The sequence below is a fragment of the Gekko japonicus genome, unplaced genomic scaffold, assembly GCF_001447785.1.
Source record: "Gekko japonicus isolate JY-2015 unplaced genomic scaffold, Gekko_japonicus_V1.1 scaffold800, whole genome shotgun sequence".
Classification (NCBI taxonomy): domain Eukaryota; kingdom Metazoa; phylum Chordata; class Lepidosauria; order Squamata; family Gekkonidae; genus Gekko; species Gekko japonicus.
The window spans coordinates 660,734-684,272 of record NW_015164693.1 but is presented as its reverse complement, the minus strand read 5'-3'; the positions used below and the strand labels follow the sequence as shown (position 1 = coordinate 684,272).

The 23,539-nt window shown below is 48.3% G+C and overlaps 1 protein-coding gene across 1 annotated transcript in view; it reads left to right on the top strand.

Annotated features, from left to right (window-relative positions):
* RPS6KA1 (ribosomal protein S6 kinase, 90kDa, polypeptide 1) overlaps positions 1-23,539 on the top strand; it is a 142,973-nt gene that overhangs the window by 74,877 nt on the left and 44,557 nt on the right. Inside the window, exons 3-4 of the mRNA XM_015409435.1 lie at positions 3,468-3,518; positions 19,459-19,575. Coding sequence (XP_015264921.1) covers positions 3,468-3,518; positions 19,459-19,575 — 168 coding nt within the window. The remainder of the gene's footprint in view (positions 1-3,467; positions 3,519-19,458; positions 19,576-23,539) is intronic.

The following is a 23,539-nucleotide window of genomic DNA, read 5'->3' as shown; positions in this document are numbered from 1 at the left end:
CACGAATTTTGCCCTGTTCATGCTTTGTGAACAGAAGTTCAGAGCCACATTTGCAATTACCATAAAATACCTTGAACTTTTAAAGTAGTTCATGGCAGTTTGTGGTGGTTTGTGGATGCAGCAGAATGCATGGGTTTAAAAGGGACTCCCATGAACAGATTTTTCTAAGAAAATTCCCAGGTTTGCAGAAAAATGTAAAATCCAAAATAAGACAAAAAGAAATTATTTGGGTGGTTAACTCCCCCAAATAATATGAGCAGTGGCTCTATGTTTAAGAAATCATTATCCTCTGAGATATCTATGGCCATTATTCAGGTTGCTAGGCAACTACAGCACTATTGTCAGCCTTCAAGCCTTGGTTTCTGTCAGTAAATGGTAAAGGGGAAGGGCCCTTTCTAGGGCTATTGCGTTCTCCCTGTCCATTTGTGTTCCCCTCCCCTCTGTTGCCCTGTAAGAGCCTTGCGCAGCATCTATAAGGCTATGGACTATAACTGTAAGCTGGACTGTACAATAAGTGTGCCACGGCAATGGACTGAATGGTGACCATGAGACTGTGCCACCCTACTGAAATGCTGGCATGTGCACAGGCAAGGGAAACCTTGTTTTGTAGCAGCATGCCTACCCAGATGTGGACCCATGGGAGACCTGATGCCTCTCGCTCCTGCAACCCTGCAGCCAGATGCCAAGAGGCAAGCCAGCCTCCCTAACCCTACAAACACACAGAACCAGCAGCAGTTCACTAGAAGAGATCACTAGAAGAGAAGCCTTGCTATGCAAAGGGTATCTGGATATCCTTCACAGATGCCATGGAAAGCTCGCAGGCACCTCCCCCCCCCACCTCTGCATAAGGACACCTCCAGGTATAGCACATACTCAGCCTCACCCTAAGCAAATGAACTGATTCCATAATAGGATCAGGCTGTGGTCATGTCCTCCAGCCGCCCTTCCTGATAATGCAGCTGTCGATCATCAAGTCGTTGAGACCAACTACCGTCAGTGGAGCTGAGACATCACTACTCTTTTCTTTCTTTTGTCTCTCTAAAGGTGTCACCATTAGTTAAATATTATTGCAATTGCTCAACCATTATACCCATCCTCCTAACCATTAGAACTGGATTTTTCCAGATTTCCTGGGGACTACGTGACTGGTGGAGCATCCCCCTCCCTGTCATTTTAGGGTATGAAAAGAGAGCATCTCCCCATTGCTCTCTGTCTCACTTCCTGCCTATCTGACCCCACCCTACCTTGCTGGCTCCATTCTTAGTGCTTTTTGGAGAGTCCCACATGCATTGCTGGCCAACACACAACCCTTTCCCCTAAGTATTTACCCAATTTCGCTGCAGGATCGCCTTGTCATGTCAGACAGGTAAAGTATCGCCCCCCTCAACGATACCTCCCTTCTAATTCAACTGTCGCTGTATCTTTCTATCTAGCTTCTTAGTTCTGTATCATTTGAGTGTGTGATTGTTTTATTTTATATTGTATTTGTGTGAATTATTTAGTAAAAGAAATCACTTTTAAGATCTAGTCTCTGCGTCCATTTCTGGGGATCTGGATAAGTTGGACTCCAGTATACACAGGTTATTGTTCCTGTAATTAAAGCCAGGGGTCATTTCATAGAAAAAGAGCTGGGGAACTCATTAGCATAACTCATTAGCATACGCCACACCCCCTGACATCACTGGAAGTGTGTCATAAGGCCACACCCCCTGACATCACCAGAAGTGTGTCATAAGGCCACACACCCCGCCCCCAATGGTCCCGGCCGCCACCGCCGGCCTTGCAGCTCCGCTGCTGAGCCCCATGAGGGGCCCGGTGGTGGACCTGCAAGGCCGGCGGGAGTGCAAGGAAGCCCCGCGAAGGCCCTCCTTGGCCCCAGGCAGGCAGGGGTGGGGAGAGGCAGGGAGGAAGCAACTTACCCTCCCTCTTCTCCTGCCTCCTCCTGGCTGAATGAGGGCCGAAAGCGGAGCGGCCGGAAGCAGGGGGCGGGGCTTCGTCATCTGCCCTGCCCCCTGTACCTCTCCCAGGGGAACTGCGATCCCCCGCGATCCCCCCCGAAATGACCTCTGATTAAAGCCATTGCCATTTAATATTCAAATCCCCCCATTCTATTAGAAAAATAAGGCTGTTTGGCTAATGCCTCCCTTCTGCCCTGAAAAGAGGATTCATTGGGGCTACGCCCAGCAGCAATCACCAGGCAACTTGCTACCACATGATTTGTGCAATTCATCCAAGACTGGCCGTGGCTACTGAGTGACTTGATGCATCTCAACCCTCCTGGGCCCAGCAGCAGCATAACTTGTGCAATTTGGCTGGGCCCAACTTTGCTACTGCATGACGTTTGCAACTTGGTCAGACTTTTCCTAATCTATCTCACAGAGTTGTTATGATCATCAAATGAAGGAGAGGGAAAAGACGTGAGCCACTCTGGGTCCCCAATGGTGAGAAAGGTGGGGTAGAAACGAAGTAAATAAAGCTGAAGACAGGGGAGGTGGCAGATGATAAAAATATTATTTGGTGAGTGGGAAGGAGAGCAGGAAGCAGCTCAAAGGACATAGGGTTGCCAGGAGGAGAAAAAGAGGAAATAATGTGGGGAAGGAGGTTACAGGGGAAACTGAAGTGACCCCAGAAAGTGCTTGTGGGTTCCCCACATGTAAGAATGTCCTTTTAAAAAAAAAGAAAACTTTTGCTACTGTAGTGTGTTTTTAACTTTTTGTAGAGAGAGAATAAAAGTAACCTAAGGGATTCTCTGGCAAGCGTCAGGTTCTGAGGACCCCTAGAAGTTGCGCAGCCCTCCATATGCAGTGCAGTGGCAGTTGGAGGTACCTGTAAATGACAGTCCTTCAGCTAACAAGGCCTTATTTTTGTTTATTCCCTCTCCTTTCCTCCAAGGAGTTTGGAGCCTCCTTCATCCTCCCAGTAACACTGTGGAGTAGGCTAAGGTGAAATGCGGTGCCTGGCTATCCAGGCAGGTCTCATAGGGATTTGAACCTAGTTTAGGCAAGCTTCGTGTGGTGCTGATTCCCCACCTTCACCATAACAAACCTGAGTGGTCTTTTCACATTTTTTGACCCCCCCTCTTCCATGATTAATCACATTTGTATCCTTCCTCAAGGAGTTCAGGGGGGGGCATGCGTGGTTCTCCCCTGCTCCGTGTTATCCTCACAAAAATCCTGAAGGAGATTGGCTCTGTGAGGCTTTGGATCAGTAACTCACTATCAGTGAGTATATGGCTGAGTGGATTTGAACCCAGATCTCCCTAGTCCTAATTTGTGGCTCTCGTTCTGTTCTGTTTGTACTCATTCGTGCATCTGATAAAGGGGCTTTGGCTCATGAAAGTTGTGTGATGAATTTTATCAGTATTCATACTGGACCTAAACACTGTGTTTGCTTCAGGTAGGTGCTGGAAGAAAATGTTTGGTCATCGTGGTTTACTTACATTACTCTCTTTTTTTTTCATTTTGCAGGCAAAACGGCATCCCACTTGGATTGAGAGAGATGTGAGCTCCGTAATTAAGGTAAGGATCTCAACATTACAGGAAACCTTCTTGGGGAAGGATTCCCTGCTGGCTCACCTCTGCCCCGTCTGCTGCTCTCATCTTCTGAGTCCAAGCTCGGAAGTGGGGAAAGATGCTGATATTAGGACAGAAGATTGGAAGGGACTGTTGTATGTTTGACAGACTGGTTCTGCAGCCTGGTTTCTGCCCACAGTATGCTCTATAGGTGGTTTTATTTACAGGCATCAAGAAATCTGGCCTGTGGTAGCAAACATCTGCAATTCATCTGTGTCAGCTATGTTGCCATGGTATTGGGGGGGGAGACCACTGGGTGAGTGCCTTACTGTCCTGGAATGTTAGCTTTCACTTCTTATGCTGTGTCTTATCTAGCAGCCTGACCTTGGTACTTCGGGCTCTCTGCTCTGCCTGGGAACCTGCTCCCGTTAGTTTAGGCGCGCAAGCTGTACACCTCTGATTGGATCATCAGGGGACCCCCCCTTTGAATGCAGTATATCTTCCCATCTCCCGCCAGTTAGGTTAGCTCTAACACAGAATGTATGCACAGGTGACCTGCCTTTACTGTCTTCAATAAACTTGATCCTTCTGAAGGAGTGATGTTGATCGTGATTGCTGTGGGACTCTGACAGAGTGTTAGAGCTACTCTAATCCCTTTTTTTTTTTTTAATATTTTTATTGGTTTTCAATACTTTACCAAGACACACCTCTTGACATACAATAATAACAAACATATAGACATATAAACACCCCTCACCCCTCACCCGCAAATTCCACCACGTATTATTTTCACAGCACATTGCATTGTTCAAAAGAGAAATTGCTTATATAAAGATATATTATTACTCTCCCTATTATAATGCTCAGAAAATTAATGCATCATACAAAATCATCACCAGTTCGTATGAAATTAACTAACCTCTTTGGTTAACTCATCAGCTTCCAATTCATTCTTATTAACTCTTACTATTAACTAAATATCACCACAAAAATTGATTTATATAGCCTGATAATTATTATATTAGTCTTGTCAACGATATAATTCATTTATATTCCATCTACAATATATCAGCAGAAGATCTTATCCTTATAGAAGCCTACACAAAGCCACTTTTCAAAGCAGTTCTATTCCTCACTCTAGGTCATTTCATGATTGCTACCTGCTACTCCAATCTCAAAGATATATTACCATATAGCATACAAACTAAACTTAAACACTTAAACAATTAAACAACTGACAATACCTACTGTTAAAATACTTTTTACAGTCAAATAACAAAATTTACTTTAGATACCAAAGCTAGCTCCCAGTTTAACCTCTCTCCTTATTTTACCACCCTTATTCTACTTCTAAACATATCTGTATGGTCAATCGTGTAACATAATAACAAGCTCAGTAAATTAAACCACTTAACTCAAAATAATACTTCAGGTATCGAATACAATTCCTAACTTATAATAAGAAAACAAGAAATAAATCTAAGTATCTGACTTCACCTTGCAATCATAATCATAACATCAGTAACATTAGAGAGCAAACCTAACAATTAGACTTTCAAACATCAAAATGGGTCAAATCACAGTTATCATACTCTTCAATCTCCTTTCAAATGTTCTTCTAGATTTCTTAGTTGGAGAGAGGTATATCCATATTACAGAATTTATCTTATAACTTTACTAGCACAGTCCTCATAATATTTCAGCTCTTTTCTCACTTGGTTTTCTCTGTTCTCTTCCTGGTGCCTTCTATCCTTGTACTCATCTATTTCCATTTCCAATTCCCTTTTATCTCTTTCATTGATCCCATTAAATGTTTGCCATATGCTTCTAACGTTCTTTACTTCTTTCTTTACTTTCTTTTCCCTGTTAAACTTCTTGCTTTTGTCCTTCGTCAAGTCTGGTAGCAGTCTCTCTTTCTTTACTCGTAGCTTAGGTGTTCTTTGATTTCTCAAAAAGTCCTTATCGGGGTCAACTTCCTGCCTTTCTTCCTGGGGGGTCTGCGATTCCTTCTCCTTCTCCTTTTCCAACCCTTCCTCTTGCGTTCTCGTTTCTTGCCCTTCTTCCTTGTTTCCTTTCCCTTCCACAATCTCCTTTACAGCCTCTCTCACAACTTTCACACATGTCTCTGTAAATGACCGCTTCACTTCCTCCGCAAACCAATTTTTAAAGTCATCCCAGGAAAGTTCCCCAGCTGCTTTTTCTGTCTCTCTTTCTGTCTCTCTTTCCAAAGTTTCTCCCATATCCGTAACCTCCTTTCCACTCGACATTTCTCCTCACAAACACATTATTTGTAGATTTTTTGTCCAAATACTGGTGCTCAAAAACGCCTCCCCCCTACATTTCGCCTTACTCACAGTTCCTCACGTCAGATCCTTACGGCCGGTTTTTTTTCATAAATATGTGAAAATCCTTCCAGGGGTATTTCTTATACAAGCAGAAACAGTTTAACAATGCGACGTATCTTCTCCACACTCCACACTCACATATACTTTAAAAACAGTCCCGGAGGCTGCAACTCAGAAGAACACGGCGGCCATGTTCTTCGCCTTCTCCCGTTCCTGCTTCAGGGCAATTCTGGAACACCCCTCCGGTTGCCAAGCTCGGGGGGGGGTCCAGCAAGAAGCCCCATGCTCCCGCATCTCTTCTCGAGACTGCGGGTCGTGCTCCCCCATCCCTGGGGGGCCCGAATAAGAACGAAAGGGCGCGGGGGGAGCGGAGCTCAAGCCCACGCTCCCTCCCGTTGTCGCGCCATACCGGAAGTCAGAGCTACTCTAATCCCTGACCTTGTACCCCAGCATGGGTGACGAGGGAGGCAGGGGTGTTCCTACTACAACCACAGAAGAGGTTCCAACCACAACGGCACAGACCCCTGCCACGATTGGTACGAGCAGAGGGCTTGGGCGGGATCCCTATTCATGAGCCCGTTTCCCCACTGACACCCGAGAGTCCATCAGGGGCCCCCACTTTGAATGCAGTATATCTTCCCCTCTCCCGCCAGTTAGGTTAGCTCTAACACAGAATGTATGCACAGATGACCTGCCTTTACTGTCTTCAATAAACTTGATCCTTCTGAACCAACGTTGTTGAGACTAATTGCTGTGGGACTCTGAAAATCAGTATGTCACTAAAAATCAGCTTTCCGTTTTTAATTATTAAGAGTGCAACAAAATGATCATTGGTGGCCCATGTTTGAAAAGTAGTACATCAGTTTTCCAAACTCTGGTAGCCATTCAACTGAAGTCCAGTTCAGTGTGGTTTCTGAAAATAAAGGCTTGCTTTTATTCATAAAGCAAAAAATGAGGAGGGGGAGCCAGGAAGCTTTGTGGGTGTGCAATCCAAGCTTGGCAGCCCAGTGCATTCTGAGCTGGAGTAGCTTTTCCAACATTAGAAGAAATTGTTCATCTTCTAAAAGTAGACATGAGGTGATGCTTGCTGGCACTTCAAGAGTCACCTTTTGAGAGCTGGAGAATCTGCAGTCAGCTTACTGAAGGTCCCTGGGTGGGTTTTGAAATCCCTTTTGAGCACCAGCTGTGTTTGCTAGAGTGTGCTAGAATGCCCTACCTATTGTGCACATTGAAGTACTAATTGTAGTTTTCTGTGTTGGTTGTTTTTGTGTTGGTTGTTTTTTCTTCTTCTGTGGTTCTGGACCCACAGTTCAAGGAAGAGACTAGCACATTGTAGCTGTCAGTCTCTTTAAGACAATAAAAGGCACAGACAGGAGGACCCCAACCTTTGCTTTAATGAGAGCTAATTCTGAGTGATGAAAAAAACTCTGAGGTACTCGCCCAGTACATTGTCCTGTAAAAAAGAACATGGGCTAGGAAGTGCACCTAAAATGAAGCTATCAGTTAAGCAACACAGAGGGAAAATATGATGAAATAAGACTTTAAAAAACCAGAACAGAGACTAAAGCAGATCTTTCTCAGGCTTTTCCTGGGTCTTCTAGGGCAGTGATGGCGAACCTTTTAGAGACCGAGTGCCCAAACTGCGACCCAAAACCCACTTATTTATCGCAAAGTGCCAACACGGCAATTTAACCTGAATACTGAGGTTTTACTTTAGAAAAAACAACCCATACATTAACTTAAGATGATGCAAACAAAGTAAGGAAAGCAATCCCAAATGCTTTCATTTACTTAACATTATTTGGCAGAGAATTCGGCACTTCAATGATGGCTGGGGCGATGGCACGCGTGCCCGCAGAGAGGGCTCTGAGTGCCATAGGTTCGCCACCACTGTTCTAGGGGATGCACGAGATACTGTACAGCAGTTGATGAGCTTCTGATAGCTCATGAGTTACCTGTTGGAAGTACCTGGTTTAGAACAATGATTGCAAAGGCATAGTCATATTAGTCTGTCATAGCAAAATAAAACCAAAGTCCAGTGGCACCTTAAAGAGTAACCTTTATTTAATGATGGGCTTTCAATACTCTCAGCTCTTGGGGAGACAATGCCTCTGGAGGGAAAGCTAAAGAAAGGGGGAGTTGCCAGTGGTGACTCCTCCCCCCAAGCTAGGAAGGTTAAGCACTGTCTGTTCTGGAGACAGAGCAAGAAAAAAATGATGGCTTTATTGTGATTGAGAATGTCTTTTGGGGAAGGCAATGAATTAGACATGACAGAGGTGGTCTTGATGATGGATTAGGAAGTTCTCTGAACTGTAAGAATTCTAGCAAAGGCGCAAGCTACCAAGGATTCTTACCTGGAAACTGGAAAAGCTCCAGCTGGAGGTGCTGGCTTTAACACCGCACTGTCTTAATTCCAAGAGCTCAGGGTAGTATAAGGGCTTTTCTTCATCTCCCCTCATATGCACACTACTCCTTGTCACAACAACCTATGAGGCAGGGTAGTTTGGAAAATATCTATGTCCCTATGCTGCCTTTCCTTGGCCTGGCACCTAAAAGACAGTAAAATAGACACCCAGAGAGCCTCAAGGGGGAGGCATTCCAAAGATGAGATGCCACCACTGAAAAGGCCCTGTCTCTGGTTGCCATCTGCCTCTCTTCTGCAGGTAGGAGCACAGAGCAGGGCTGGGGAAGAGGATCTTAACTGGTGGGATGGCATCCTTCAGGTGGTTCTTTTTATCTTTTAACTCTGGGGGTAGGTTAGGCTGAGAGAGAACGACAGGGCCAAGAACACTTGGAGAGTTTCATGGCCAGGTGGGGGCTAGAACCCAGGTTGGACCCTGGCATCACATGGACTCAGACAGTGACTAGTAGTAACTCAGTGAGTTGTGCAATGAAGCAGGATTTCTTATCGAGTGTCCTTGTTTTCTGTCCACTGCACCATTGTGCCTCTGTAGCCCCTTTTGCAGAAGTGTGTAGATGCAACATTTAAATAAACCCAGCCCCTACCAGTAGACTAGAGGGGAGTGCTCTGAATAGAAAAGCCTTGAAGCTGGGCAAATGAACAAGGAAGGTGAATAAACCACAAGGGTTTTGGTTCTCGGCAGGGCAGGAAACTTTTTAAAACCTGTTTTGCTTTGAAGGCTCAGCTGCCTCCACACTTCCGTTGGCTGGGGCCCTCACACTACCTGTGTCTTCTGTGAAGCAGAAGGTGCATCAGTTGGCACGGCATTCCGAGCCCCCAGCCATGTTCCCGTAGGGGACTCCACAGAGCGCTGGTCGGGCGATGTGCCGCTCTGGTGGTGATAGGACGATGGCGATGATTAAGGAACCTCGGCTTCCTCGCCTCTTTGCCTTCCTGGCACTGTGGCTGCAAGGCAAACGGCGCTCGGAACCTTACAGCCTCCCTCTGCTTTCCCCAGGCAGTGTCAATGGCACCAATCCGGTCAGTACTTTGCCTTGCCTCCTGTAGTTTGGCTTGCAGTGCCTTGTTGCTGCCTCTGTTTGCTTCTGCTGTGCCATATTATGGATGGTGATGTTTTCCTCTTTGAGTGCTTCTTCAAGAGAACTTCTTTTTCAGATACGCTGAAGTTCTTCAGGACATGCTTTTCCAATATATTTATGGTGGGACTGTGGCTCAACAATACAGCATTTGCTTTGCATGCAGAAGTTTCCAGGTTCAGTCCTTTCAGTCTCCTGTTTAAAGGATCCAGTAGGTGTTGTGAGAGATCTTTACCTGAGATCCTTGAGAGCTCTTGCCAGTCAGAGTAGACAAGAGAATACAGCGGAGGAGAGAAAGAGGTTTTCAGCTTAAGACACTGAAGCTGCAGACCAGAAGGTCTGTAGTTCAGCACTTCGAGACCCGAGTGCCGCGTGACAGAGTGAGCTCCCGTCTCTGGCCCCAGCTCCTGCCAGCCTAGCAGTTCAAAAGCAAGAAATTGCAAGTAGATAAATAGGTACCACTTCGGTGGGAAGGTAACAGCATTCCGTGCGCCTCGGCATTTAGCCATGCCAGCCAGATGACCATGGAAATGTCTTTGGACAGCGCTGGCTCTGGCTTGGAAACAGAGATGAGCACAGCCCCCTAGAGTCGGATTTGACTAGCTTTCGAGCAAGGGAAACCTTTACCTTTAGGAAGAAAAGCACATAGTTTTACTTATTTTGGCATTTTGGTCAAAGAGGATACCAGGTCTCCAAAATTCTGTTTTAGTTTCTGAAAGTACCAATTCAGAGGGTGGCCATGGCTCAATGGTATAGCATCTGTTTGGCATGCAGAAGGTCCCATGTTCAATGCTCATCATGTCCAGTTAAAAGGATTGGGTAGAAGGTAATGTGGAACACCATGGAGAGCTGCTCCCAGTCAGAGTAGACAATACTAAGTTTGGTGGACCCATGGTCTGATTCAGCATAAGGCATCTTCATTTGGGCCATGATAAATGGCCAGATAGGGGTAGTGAGCTGTAGCCACCAAGAGGCCAAAACTGTAGTTTTGGACATACCACCAGACTCTCATAACTGGTCAGCCTTGAAGAAGACAATACTTAAGGCAGTACATGCTTCATAGTTATGGAATGTGTGAGATTTTATACTATATCATTGATTTGGAGATGGAGGTCTTCTACAAAGATCCCTGAGTACGGCAAATCCCTTTGGTTGGTAAGGGAACAGTATTATGTGGCTTGTGTCCTCTGTTAATTCTCCATATCCAAATGGATTGGAGCATTGCGTAAAAAGCCCAAAGAGATGAGCCATTAAGAATGGTAGGGAAGGCCCTGAGTTCAGTCCCTGATTATCTCCAACAAAAAGGAATTCTAGTAGCAAAGTATGGAAAGGAGCTCTGCATTGAGACCTCCGAGAGGTTGGGCGGTGGTCTGACTTTGTATGTGGCTGCTTCATAGGATACAGTTCTCAAAAGAAGAAGAAGAGATTGGATTTATACCCCGCCCTTCACTTGGAGTCTCAGAGCGGCTTACAAACTCCTTTCCCTTCCCCCTCCCCACAACAGACACCCTGTGTGGTGGGTGGGGCTGAGAGAACTCTGACACAAACTGCTCTTTTTCAAGGACAGCTGTACCAGAGCTTGTGACTGACCCAAGGTCACATCAGCAGGTGCAAGTGGAGGAGTGGGGAATCAAACCCGGTTCTCCCAGATTAGAGTCCGCACACTTAACCACTACACCAAACTGGCTCTCAGCCATTTTTTACTCTTTTTTACTCTTGCCAACAAAATTGTTGGCAATGTTTTCAACATGTCTCGGATTGGCTAGAGACTGCGGAAGATGGCATTGCCACTGGTGCCTACAACTCTTGAGCTGAGTTATTCTGCTCTCTCTAGTTTGTCTCCAGTTTGAACAAAATAATTCATTTTGGGCCATGCTGGTTCCAAGAATTGGCATCTCCTTAGTCTTTCCCTGCAGCAAAGAGAGGCTGCCAAGAGGCAGATTCCTGTTTTCTCCAGAACTGTTAGCCAAGTTGAGCAGATGGGCGCGAGCGGGTCTGTGTGTAGTTGATGTGCTAGCTGCATCAGCTATGTTGTGCAACAAACAAGGGTGTTTACCATGGTGTGGTGGGTAATTTGGGGGGGTGCGAACATTCTTGGTAGTTGCCATCAGCCAAAAAACACTGAAAAGTAGATAGCGCTGCTTCTGTTGAGGGTGGGGAGGGCATATGGTGTTGGATGAAAACAGCATATTTGTAGGGCTCCAAGGTGCTGAATGAAAGCTTTCCTGCTGGCATGGAAATTATGTTAGGGGTGGGATGGGGGAGAGGGCATGATTTGGCATAAACTGGTGCTTGGCCAGATTCTGAAACTTGAGGGCTAGTTTATGTGTGTTCATTATTTGTGTAGGGACAGAACCACCAGAAGAACTTTATAATCTTATTAAATACGGTGCTGCTCAACAGAGACAGTTTCTCTAACCAAACAAACTACCTGATAGACTGTTCCAGTGTAAAAAAAAGATTGCAGACAGCTGTGTTGGTCCAAAGGAAAATCTGAAATACCTGATGTCAGCACCATTCCAAATCTTCAAAACTCTGCTCTGGTTAGACCTCCTGTAGAGTATTGCATTCAGTTTTGGGCACTGCAATTTAAGAAGGGTATAGACAAGCTGGAACGTGTCCAGAGGAGAGCAACGAACATGGTGAGGGGTCTGGAGACCCAAGTCCTATGAGGAAAGGTTGAAGGAACTGGGTATGTTTAGCCTGGAGAGGAGACAACTGAGAGGTAATATGATAACCATCTTCAAGTACTTGAAGGGCTGTCATATAGAGAATGGTACAGAGTTGTTTTCTGTTGCCCCAGAAGGTCGGAGCAGAATCAACAGGTTAAGAACATAAGAACATAAGAGATGCCAATGTTGGATCAGGCCAAAGGCCCATCCAGTCCAACACTCTGTGTCACACAGTGGCCAGAAATACCAGTGCCATCAGGAGGTCCACCAGTGGGGCCAGGACATTAGAAGCCCTCCCACTGTTGAACCCCCCCCCCCAGCACCAAAAAGACAGAGCATCACTTGCCCCCGAGCCCCTATCTATACCTTGTGGCTAATAGCCACTGATGGACCTCTGCTCCATATGCTTATCTAATTCCCTCTTGAAGCCGTCCATGCTTGTAGCCGCCACCACCTCCTGGGGCAGTGAATTCCAAGTGTTAATCACTCTTTGGGTGAAGAAGTACTTCCTTTTATCCGTTCTAACCCATTGTTAGGTTGTTCTAACCCGTTGTTTACCCGTTCTAACGCGTTGTTAGGTTGTTGAAATTAAATCAGAAAAGTTTTCGGGTAAAATTAGGAAGCGCTTCCTGACAGAGCAGTTCTTCAGTGGCACAGGCTTCCCCGGGAGGTGGTGGGCTCTCCTTCTTTGGAGGTTTTCAAACAGAGGCTAGATGGCCACCTGACAGCAATGCGGATTCTGTGAACTTAGGCGGATCATGAGAGGGAGGGCAGGAAGGGTTGCCTCTGTGCTTAGTTATTGTGGCCCTTTCTTACACGCCCAGGGAAATGCTGATTGCCACTTTGGGGTCAGGAAGCAATTTTTCTCCAGGCCAGTTTGGCCCCCAGAGATCCTGGAGGTTTTTTGTCATCTTCTGGGCATGGAGCAGGGGTCACTGTGGGTGTGGAGGGGGAGGTATTTGTGAATTTCCTGCCATGTGCAGGGGGTTGGACTAGATGACACTGGAGATCCAATATGATTCTTTGATTCTATGACTCATGCCTGCTCATAGACTACTTGGAGAGCAAGTGCCTAAGAGCTTGAGACACTTTCTTTTTTTCCTAAACATACAGCCTGATGAAGAATTCTGGAAAACTTGAATGCCTGCATGCTATGTGAGGGTGGTGTTTTCCAGCCTTGCAAACATAAATAGGGACCCTCCGAAGCTCGACAGGCACTGCTGCCTGCCAATAACAGAGTTCCCATTTGTCGCACTGGGGCTCAGATCTATATAAGTGTAGGGTGTGGTGGAGGGATTGCTTAGCTATCTTAGTCAGGGTCCGGGGGGCTTGGCTTTGCCCTGGGTTCCTCTGTGTTGTGATTCAGTTTTTGTTTGCTGCATTTTTGTTTAGCGGAATTTTCCTGCTGTCTGCTTCCTTGGTGGCTTCCCTTCCCTTTTCATTTTCCCCCACACACGAACACCCCCACTTTGGGTTGCAATAAGACGAGGAATTGCATTTTGGGTATTTTGGCGGGGCTGCTTTGGGTGGGGGGGCGCTTCAATTTAGTTCTCTGCCATTTTATCCTTCTCACACCCACACACTGGGCTGCTTTTTGTTTTGGGGTGATCTGTGTTTGTTTTTACTGCCCACTGACTTTACTGCCCCACTGCTCTCCGTTTTAAACCCCCCTACTGACGTGCGTCTCCTTGGGGTGTGTGTGTGATCTATGTCTGTCAGCCTGCCTCCCCTACCCTGCCTTGAGGGACTTGTTCCAGAGTTACTGGGGTGACTTCCCTTTACTCCCAGTTCTCTATTTGAACCCCCAACCTTCTTCTCCTGGAGGGGGCATCAATCTGTACCTGTCTGCATGTTGCCATGCCTGCCTGCTTCCCTCTCTGGCAACTGACCCACTTGATTAACTGTTCTGGGCTGCAGTTGTGTTGGGTGCTTGTCCGGTCAGCTATTCGGCAGCATGAGAGGGGGTGGAAGGGGTTACGCTCACGGCCATGGGGGGATGCCATCACTTTCCCCCTGTGCCCAAGTGGTCGTGGGCAATGAGCACAGCCTCCCCTCCAGGAGAGGACACCTCCAGCAACACCATTGGTGGTCTCAGTGCCCACCTGCCCTGCTCCATCCACATCCACAGGCTCTTAACTGCAGCTTGAGAGTCTTCGGCGCTACCACCTAAGCTGCAGCTTTTGTAACTCTGGAAGGGAGGACAGTGACAGCAGTGACTTGGAGGGTCTTGGTGGTGATGCATCCTCCCCTTCCACATCCCAAGATTTCCAATTCCCTGCTGCTCCTGCTTCCCTTGGTACGCCCCCCATCTAGCACTCCCCCATCTAGCACTCCCCGGCCAAATGCCCGCATATATAAAAAACCCCGCAAGCCAATCCTCCTTTTTAGTCTCTCTTTCCCCCTCTCATCGAGGTCCTCATTGTCCTTCTTTTCCAACTCACGATAAAGAAGGGAGAAGACATCAATGTACTCTCCCTTCAAAAAATTTTCTCGTGTGGCCGGCAGGAGGTGGTCCCCTAATGGCAAGGCCATATCACCCGAAGGCAAGTCCATGGCTGGCACATGATTCAGAGACATACCCCAAGGGGGCTGAGAGCCCCAAGCCCCCCAAGGTGCCAATTGCCCAGCAGGGCCCCACTGTGGCAGCAGTGGGCATGGACCTGCTGCCCAAGCCCACAGCGGAGGGGAGGATAGGCTCAGAGGAGAATCACCTGCCTGGGAACTGGCCGTGGCACCAGAAACTGGTGGCTGACCCCATGGTCCCCAGGGCCAAACCGGGCCCGGGTGTGGCGAATTAACAGACTCGCCCGTTGCTGATGCAGAATGCTGCCAAGTTGTCCCCGAGCCTGAAGGGACCACATCTTTGCTGCTGCAAGGGTCATGTGCCCCTCCAGAGCTGTATGGCCTGGTTATTCGACCTTCCACAAGAGACAAACGGGTCAACACAGAAGCTTGAAACTGTGCATTGGAGGCAGATACCGTCTGATTCTTACTCTCATCCTCCTGGCCCCCAGACCTTGAAGGCGAGTGTACTCCTATGGCCTGTTTCACAGCTAAAAGCCGACCCAAGATGGCCTGTTGAACTACATTCCCCTCATCATCGTAAGACCGAGGGAGTGGGTCCGCCCCTTTTTTGGTGGGGGCTTAAGGCGTGGGGCTGCCCCCTTAAAAGGAGGCTTAGGGGCAGCCTCCTTGAGGGGGGGGCGCCAGGGCAGGCTCCCTGCCCTTGTCCTCTGTCCCGCCCTTTTTGGGACTCATGGTTCCAAGCCCAACTATGTGTTCACACAGCGGGAGAAGAGGAGAATGTGTGTACACCCCACAGTTTCATAGGACCACAGTGCGGCTTACCGGTACCCCCCCCAGCAGACCCCTGCCAAGCAGGTAGGCCAGAGAGGGCTGACTCCAAAATCTGCCCAAACTAAGGGCTGCCCGAGGCCATCCATCAACTGCAAGTGATGAGTGAATCCCCCCAAGTTCCCCCCGGTTAGAATCCACACTCAGCCCCCCCCCCCCAAACAAAAGGAGAGCCAAGAAGGGGAGCCCGGAAATAAAATCAGCCAGTGAAAAGTGAAACCATGGAACACCCTCCAGGAAAACCACCAGCAGCAGCTGGAAAGCGAAAACAATCCCCTGCCCCGCATAATGGATTACACGTGCAAGAAAGATGGGCCCCCAGTTGCTCTCGTCCAAATTAACACAAAGGTGGGGGGGATGGCAAACCCCCCACCAGGAGGGGGGGTTACACAAGGCACGCCCCCAGCCTCTGCTGAATGCCTTTAGAAACCGGCAGCACTGCCAATGCCCCCCGCCCCCAGTAAGCCCCAGGTCACCCATAGCCCTGCTGGGCCAGGCTCCATCACGTGCCGCCGCTCAGGCCATCCAGGCCCCACCGTCGCTCGCAGTCACTCGCCAGGCACGACGCTGCAACCGCTCAGCCGCGCCTCTCCCGGGAAGTCAATGTGTGTGCCAAGGAGAGCCCCGAAGCCGCCGCCGTCACCCTCCGCATGGCTCCCCGTGTCTCCTCTACAGTCAGGGAGGCCTTCCTACAGAGCTTGGGGAAAGGAACAAAGGAATCCTACCCAGCCAAGCTCTTCGCAAGAACTGGTTAATCGGGGGCGGAGCCAGCTGTTAAAGCGCCGGCTCCGCCCCCGTGCAGGTCACGTAGCTGACTCAGGATATGTGTCTCCCCTTCCTCCTTCAATGGAGGCAAAGGTGGCCCCCAGCAGTACGGCTGCGCCATCTGCTGGTAGGGCCGGATTCTCTGGCTCCGGCTCCACACTGGCAAGGTAAGTGAATGGAGGGCACGGATGACCCTCCCAGAGCATGTGGGTGTTGCATCACATGTGCCAGGGCTTTTAGACACCCCTTCTCACTTGTCCCACAGGCTAGGTGAACGCAGGGACCAAGTCTGACTTGGGGAGGGAAGTGTCTTTCTTCTCATGGCACCATTTTCCATCCAGGCTACGCGCCCCACACATCCATCCTTTCCAACTCACACCACTGGAAAGGTGATTGTGGGGCGTGACAATGACATTCACACCAGTGTGGTGGGTGCAGGGGTGTTCTCGATTCCAGTCAACCTTGCATTTCACTGAGGGGTGGTCTGTGACCAGAGAAAACTTGTGCCTGGGAATGGAGTGGGACTGTTCCTCCAACACTGGCCATCCCCTTCCAGTTGCACCGTTGGCAAGGAGAGTCCAGTGCAAGGCCAAGGCCAACTCCCCAAGGCAATCCCAAGTCCTAGTTCCCAGGGCAACGTGTCTTCCTTCCCATGGCTGCTTTCTCTCATATCGCTTGCAGGGCAACTGGTCGCAGGGCCCCCCCATCCATCCATCCCTCTCTCTCCCTGTTCCTGGGTTTTGGCAAGGTGATTGCCCTGACTGCATGGCCAAGATCTTCTCCATGGACTTGTCCTTAAGTTTGGGTGGTCTTTCTGTTTCCTTTTCTTTCCCTCTTTGTCTCTTTGCTCCCTTTGGGCCCTGACTCTCAGCCACCTCCCCTTGTGTAAGGAGGGACTCCTAGCCACCAGCAACCTGCACCTTTCATGGACAGGGCAGTTACCAGGCCCAGACTGTTGGGCCACTGTCAAGGGCATGTGGTGCATGCAGGCAACCCGTTATGGTGGCATGAGCCACGGCGCACTCGGATGTGGGACACTGTGGAGTCCCAGTCTGGGATGGCCTGGGGTCTTCATGGCAACATGTCATCAATGCATGTTGCTGGCCAGTGGTCATTGTTGACATAGTAGGGGGGGTTCCCGTCCAGGGCCGCCATGGTCTTTCAGTCCTCCTGCTAGCAAGCTGATTACGGGGGATGGCCAAATCCTTCTGGGATGTTGGGGGGGGGGTCGGGTTATATTCCAGAGCCATCCCTGGCTTCGTTTTGCTTGGGCGGTGTTGGGGTGCATCACTTCGCCAAGTAAGGTCATCCCACTGGCCAGATGTTTGTGGGGCATGGGCTCTGGAATCTAAGGAGGATAGCAGTGCATGCATGGCCAACCCTTCCCCAGAACGGGATGCTGTTGGCAGCAGGTTCAAGTCAGAAACCCCTCTTACAGTTGTGAACTGTTCTTTCAAAGAATCACCTGCCTGCAGCTGCCTTTAAAAAAAAGGCAAGGCAAGAATTGGGAACTAAAGTCTGTGTGGGCCTTGGTGCCGGGGAGATGCAGCAACCCACAACAGTGTGGGTGGCTCCCAGGTCCCTGGCAGGGTGGGAGGGTTGGCTCTGCCCAGTAATCACCTTGACCACAGTGGGAGAGTGGGCCCGGGGACATGTAGCCACCCGCTGTGTGAGTGGCTCCCAGGCCCTGGACAGGGCAGGAGGGTTGACCCTGCCCTGTTCTGTCCTGCAGTGCGATGCAGCGCCATGCACTACAGCCATCTACTATGTGGGTGGCTCCCAGGCCAGGGCGGAGAGGGTTGGCCCTGCATTCATCTGGTCGTTGGGGAGAGGATGGGCCCAGCCAGGGACACATCCATCCATAACAGTGCCAGCAACCGTTCTCTCCCACATGCTCCCGGGGGGAGGGACGTGTCCATCCCAGAGACTTCGATGCCTCCCCTCTACTAGATCTCATAGGGTCTGTCCTGTGTGTTCTGTGGCCCAGAAACCACACTTGACAAGATATTCCTAGAAAGCACTTTCCTGGGGGCATCTTCTCTGACCCCCCCCCAATTCAGGGCATATGGGGGGGGGGCATTCCAGGGAGGTCTGCTGTCAGTTTGATGCCTCTAGCTTGCACAGGGCCCATTCTGTACACTCCTGAACCCGCGCCTGACATCTCCCCAAAAAGCACTTTCCTGGGGCACCTTTTTGGGGATGCGTTAACTTGGACACACACGCACCAAGTCCAGTCTTCATCAAACTTGGTGGGAAGGTAGAGGAAAGTCAGCTAGAGATGCCCTAAAGTTTTGTCTATGACCCCAGGTGGCCTCCCATGCTGCAAACTTCCTGCAACCATGGTGCACAGTTTTGGAGAGGAGGGGTGATAACTTGTTCCATTGGGGAAAATATGTCTCACAGACTGGGACCCTGTGGGTTTTCCCAGTGGGCCAGATAGCATCTGATCAGGTCAGGGAAGACAGTAAGGAGCAGAGACTGAAGCCTTTTCTTCACGTGTTGTATGGTCTTGATTTCATTGCACACATAGGAAATGGGAACCCACCACACATGTTTGACTGTTTCACAGAATGTGGGCCCTAGGCCCTAACAGTGTTACATACGTGTAAAGACACCATTCCCATTGCACTGTGAATTCTAAACTATTTCTCCTTTTTTCTTCTGGTGGCCAAACTGTAACTGGCATTTGCTTGCTTTCCTATGTGGTGGGGGTGGAAAGAGAGGTTGAGGGGCCTCCATGATAGCTGCCCAAGTGCCACCAATGTTGAAAGGACATCCAATTTTGGTCAGCTGTACTGATATGAAGCAGTCCCTATCCTGCCCTGCCCCACACCCAAAGCAGAATGTCCACGCCTGTTCACTGTAACATCATCCTCTCGGATCTCCATAAAGTACGAATTGGCGACACAGAGGCATGCAATCAAAAAGGGCTTGATTGACTTGAGAACTTTGGCTTGTGCAGAGCTGTTAAGCGTCTTTGCACACTATCACTGCATGTATTTCTAGGAAGGTGCAGGCAGTTTGATAAATTGTATTGAGCCGTTTTGCATTCCTCCCACTGGTTTGCTCGCCTGACAGGCTCAAGCATACTTTGGAGATCTGTCTAGAGCAAGCAATCCCCCCCCCTCCCCTGCAGGACCATGCCTGGTGACTCCTGTGAGCTTGATCGTGGCACTGAGGCCTAAGGAGTGCTTCAGTTTGGCAAGAGAATGCATCTGTTTTCCAAGAACACTGTGCAGTGGACTGCGAAATTGATCCATCCTTCCCTTCACCTTTGGAGATCTGCTAAACTTGTTGTTTCCTAACTTCCAGAATGAAGGTTCGGTCCAAGAAATTACCATCACGTACCTTGTGAAGGAGGGATCCGAGAAGGCCGATCCATCACAGTTTGAGCTCCTTAAAGTCCTGGGGCAAGGTTCCTTTGGCAAAGTGAGTTCATGTTTTTGATGCAGATAAGATTTGTCCACCATTGAGCCAATAAAGGGGGAGATAGGGGGTGGCTTGTCCAGAATTAACTTCCCCTCGTGAGTTGTAATAATCCTATATCCAAGGAAACACAAACCCTCTGTACAGACTCACTCTGCTGTGTTTTATATGCATTTGTTAATTTGGGTGATTTACTGTGGCAGCTGTCATCTTGAAGAAAATGTAACTCTTTACTTTTCTTTTGGTTAAGCAATATAGTTTTCTTCACAAAAGTTAAGGTATCTGAGCATTGTTGGTTGGGGGCAGGGCTCTTTTTGTAGAACAAGCCCAACAGGAACTCATTAGCATAATAGGCCACACCCAACAGCAGGAACTCATTAGCATATTAGGCCACACCCCTGACAACACAGCTCATTAGCACATTAGGCCACACCCCCATGTTACCAGAAGTGTGGTTATCCAGCCATACCCACCTTTTGCTTGTTATTCTGTTTACCTTGTTTGTTGTCAAAACCCAGGGCCTTTTTTTTGTAGCAGGGACTCCTTTGCATGTTAGGCCACACACCCCTAATTGTAGCCAATCCTAATGAGTTTCTGCTGTTGGGTGTGGCCTATTATGCTAATGAGTTCCTGCTGGGCGTGGTCAACTTGGGAGCCAGCCAGAACTCCGTTCCTGTGCGTTCCTGCCCCAAAATAGCCCTGGTTGGGGGGATGGGTCACAGTCAGTGTTCCTTCTAAGCTGAGTTAGTGTGAGCTAGCTCACCGTTTCTTAGCCTTCTGCTCACACATTTCTGTCTTTGCTCAGGAAGGATGGCTCCAGAGCCAACTGATTTATGCAGTAGCCAAATCGCTTACTCACAAAGTAGAATTTTTGCTCACAGGACTCCACAGCTTAGAGGGAACATTGGTCACAGTGCCTTCATCACAGGCGGAACAAGTCTTTCCTCTGGCTACCAATTCACATTGTCGGACAGGGGCAGTGATTTGATGGCAGAGCATCTGCCTGGCATGCAGAAGACCCCAAGTTCCATCCCCCGGCATCTCCAATTAAAAAGGATCGGGTAGGAGGTGATGTGTGAAGGACCCCCTCACCCCCTGAGACCCTCTGGAGGCTGCTGCCAATCTGAGGAGTGCTGCAAATGTGCATACATATATTCTTAAATTTTCTTCAGTCCATTAAGTATACAAAAATACAATCTTTATCTCAAAAATAACAAAAATAACGTAGCTCAGCTTGTTGCATGTAACTTTGAAGAGTGTGGAGAAAAGAAAACTGCCTTCTGCGAAAACTGTTGAATCCCTGTGGATTGTCTATGAAATGATGAAGACGTCTTATTGTTTGTCGATGTAAGAAGAAGTTCTCACGAAACGGAACATACTCCGGAGAATTTCGTCCATCACCATCTGTTATAAAAAGAAAACCATTGTTATTCTTGAGATAAAGACTGTGGCACAGAGAAGGAGCTAAAATGCATCCTTACTTCTTTGCCTTCTTTACTGGGATTGCTCTTTGCTCAGCAGCCTGTGGCAGCCAAAGAAACCCTCAGACGTGTTTCAGAGCATAAACTTTAAGCCAGAATAAGCAGTCTACAATCCCAGTTAATTCCCATCAGGAACCCCCATTTATCACATTGAAAGCTGCCTTAAGGATTCTTTGTGCTACCATATCTGTGGGGTCCATAATGGGTGCGTTCAGACGCGGCGTTTGCAACGGTATAGGTGCCGGTTGCAATCGGTGTACTTACCGGCGTTCACACGTAGAACATCTGCCTTCCGTCCCTAACCGTTGCAAAGCCCTTTAAACCGTTGTACCCTGCCACTAGGTCCCCAAGTGGTGGTATCCTGAGTACAACGGTTGTAATCGCTGTACCCGCCGTCTGATCGCTCTCCATCGTTGAGAAACAACTTCCGTTTGGAAGCCTGAGGCTTCCGATTTTCGCCCGCCATTTTTTAAAAAAAGTCGGCGAAGCTTCGCCCCGGCGTTTGTTTGTTTAAAAAAAGGTCCTTAGTTTACCAAGAAAGTTTAATCCTGGGTCGAAGCCTTATACCCAGCTGCATGGAATTTCCTTGGTCTTAAAGGGACCCAATGTGTGGCAAGCATTCTGGTGCTGCCAGGCTTACAGCATGTGCAAAAAATCATAGGTGCTGCCATTCACCTATCATGTTACTTTTGTTGTTGTTGCTGCTGCTGCTGCTGCTGCTGAGAGAACTTGTTACAAAGATTTGAGTGGAGATGGATGGATTTGACAAATGAAACTGATAATGGAAGGGTGTCTGTTGTTCTAGTATGTCACTCTGTGCTCACTCCCGCATCCACCCCATCCCAAACCATCTCTCATTGGTGGTAACCAAGTCAGATAGCATCCAGGACCATCACTAGCCCTTATGACTGTTCTCCATGCTAGGCCAGTACTGTGTTTTGCCACATGATCCAAATCCTGTGGTAAGAACTTATAGACAAGGAGAAGGAGAATTTGCTGTTGGGGTGCTGTGATACTGCAGAATTGCCATGGCAAATGTAGTCTGTAGCTGAGCTCTCTGGCCTGCTTTAAATGAGAAGAACTTTAACTTAACCCAGGCAGCTTCATACGCAACTAGCATTTTGGTTAAATGGGGGTTTTGGCCACCACACAAACAACAATAGCATACCAGAGAGCTGTGGCCCAGGTGGGCATTGTGCTGGCTGGGCTGACAATTGCATGTGTAGTAAAGCTGTAGGCATTGTGGCGCAGTTAAAGCAGGGATGCTGGGGATGTGCTGCACTGTTATGGGTAAGTATTTTTTTGTTTTTGCTTACCAGTGTGGTAAATAAGTTGGGCCTCTTGGTGGTAACTTGAGATGTGATCCTGCCTCCCTAGATGGGGATCTCTGCTTGTAGTTGTTGTAAAACCTGCTGTTTTATGTCAGCGGTATCAAACTTCTCTGCCTTTTTTTTGAGAGTAGGAGTTGCAGTCCCCCATGTGACATTAATGTTCTGAGTTCCCTCTCCCCTCCCTCACATGCAGACTCCTTTGTCCACATGGTGCTTTCCCTGTTAAACAGCAAGCAGAGAAAATATGTGTCAACTTCCTTCCTGCTGCCACCAAGGCATAATAACTCTGGTCTCCACAGGTGGCTGTTCATTGGGGTTTGGCTGCATTCAGTCCAACTTTTAACTTTGTTAAATAACAATGTATGTAGATTAGGCTTGTGCCTGATTCCTCCCTCTCCCCTTCTTGTGCAAAACATGATTTATAAATGACTGTTCAAGAATGGAGCCATATGGCATAACCAGAGATAATCCCTCTCCCCTAGTGGGGATTCAGTGGGGCTTCAAAGCAGCTTATAACATCATTTTCCCCTCTTCATTTTATCCTGACAATGACCCTGGGAGGTAAATTATCCTGCAAGTGGTCACGGTAACCCAGTAAGCTTCCAAGTCAGAAGGAATTTGAACCTGGGTCTCCCAGATGTGGTCCCAGCACTCTATCCCTTATACCACACTGGCTCTTCCTCTCCTGGTTGAGTTCTGAAAGACTGACAGCTGTGTGTGGAGAGGGCTTCCTGTTTTTTGATGGTGATAAATGCCATTCAGTATGCAGTGAGGGTTTGTGTGTGTCTATTACAACTGTTCTTTAGGTAGCAGAGATCAGTTCCTCTGGAGAAAATGGTGGACTCAGTGTCATTATACCCTGCTGAGGTCGCCACAGCAAATTGACACTGAGTGTCCAAGGCCGGGGCACCCACCCAGAGCCTCTTTCTAGAGGCCGTTGTATTTATTTCCACAACGGGCCTTTTTCTTAGTAAATAAATAAAAGTATTTTGATAGTTGCAAAATCTTGAGATGAGCCAGTGGTGGCAGGGAGGGCGGGATATAAATTGAATGAATGAATAAATAAATATTTTCATAGTTGCAAAATCTTGAGATGAGCCAGTGGTGGTGTGGGGGGCAAAGATCTGGGAGGCCCAGCTTCAGAATCTGTACTGT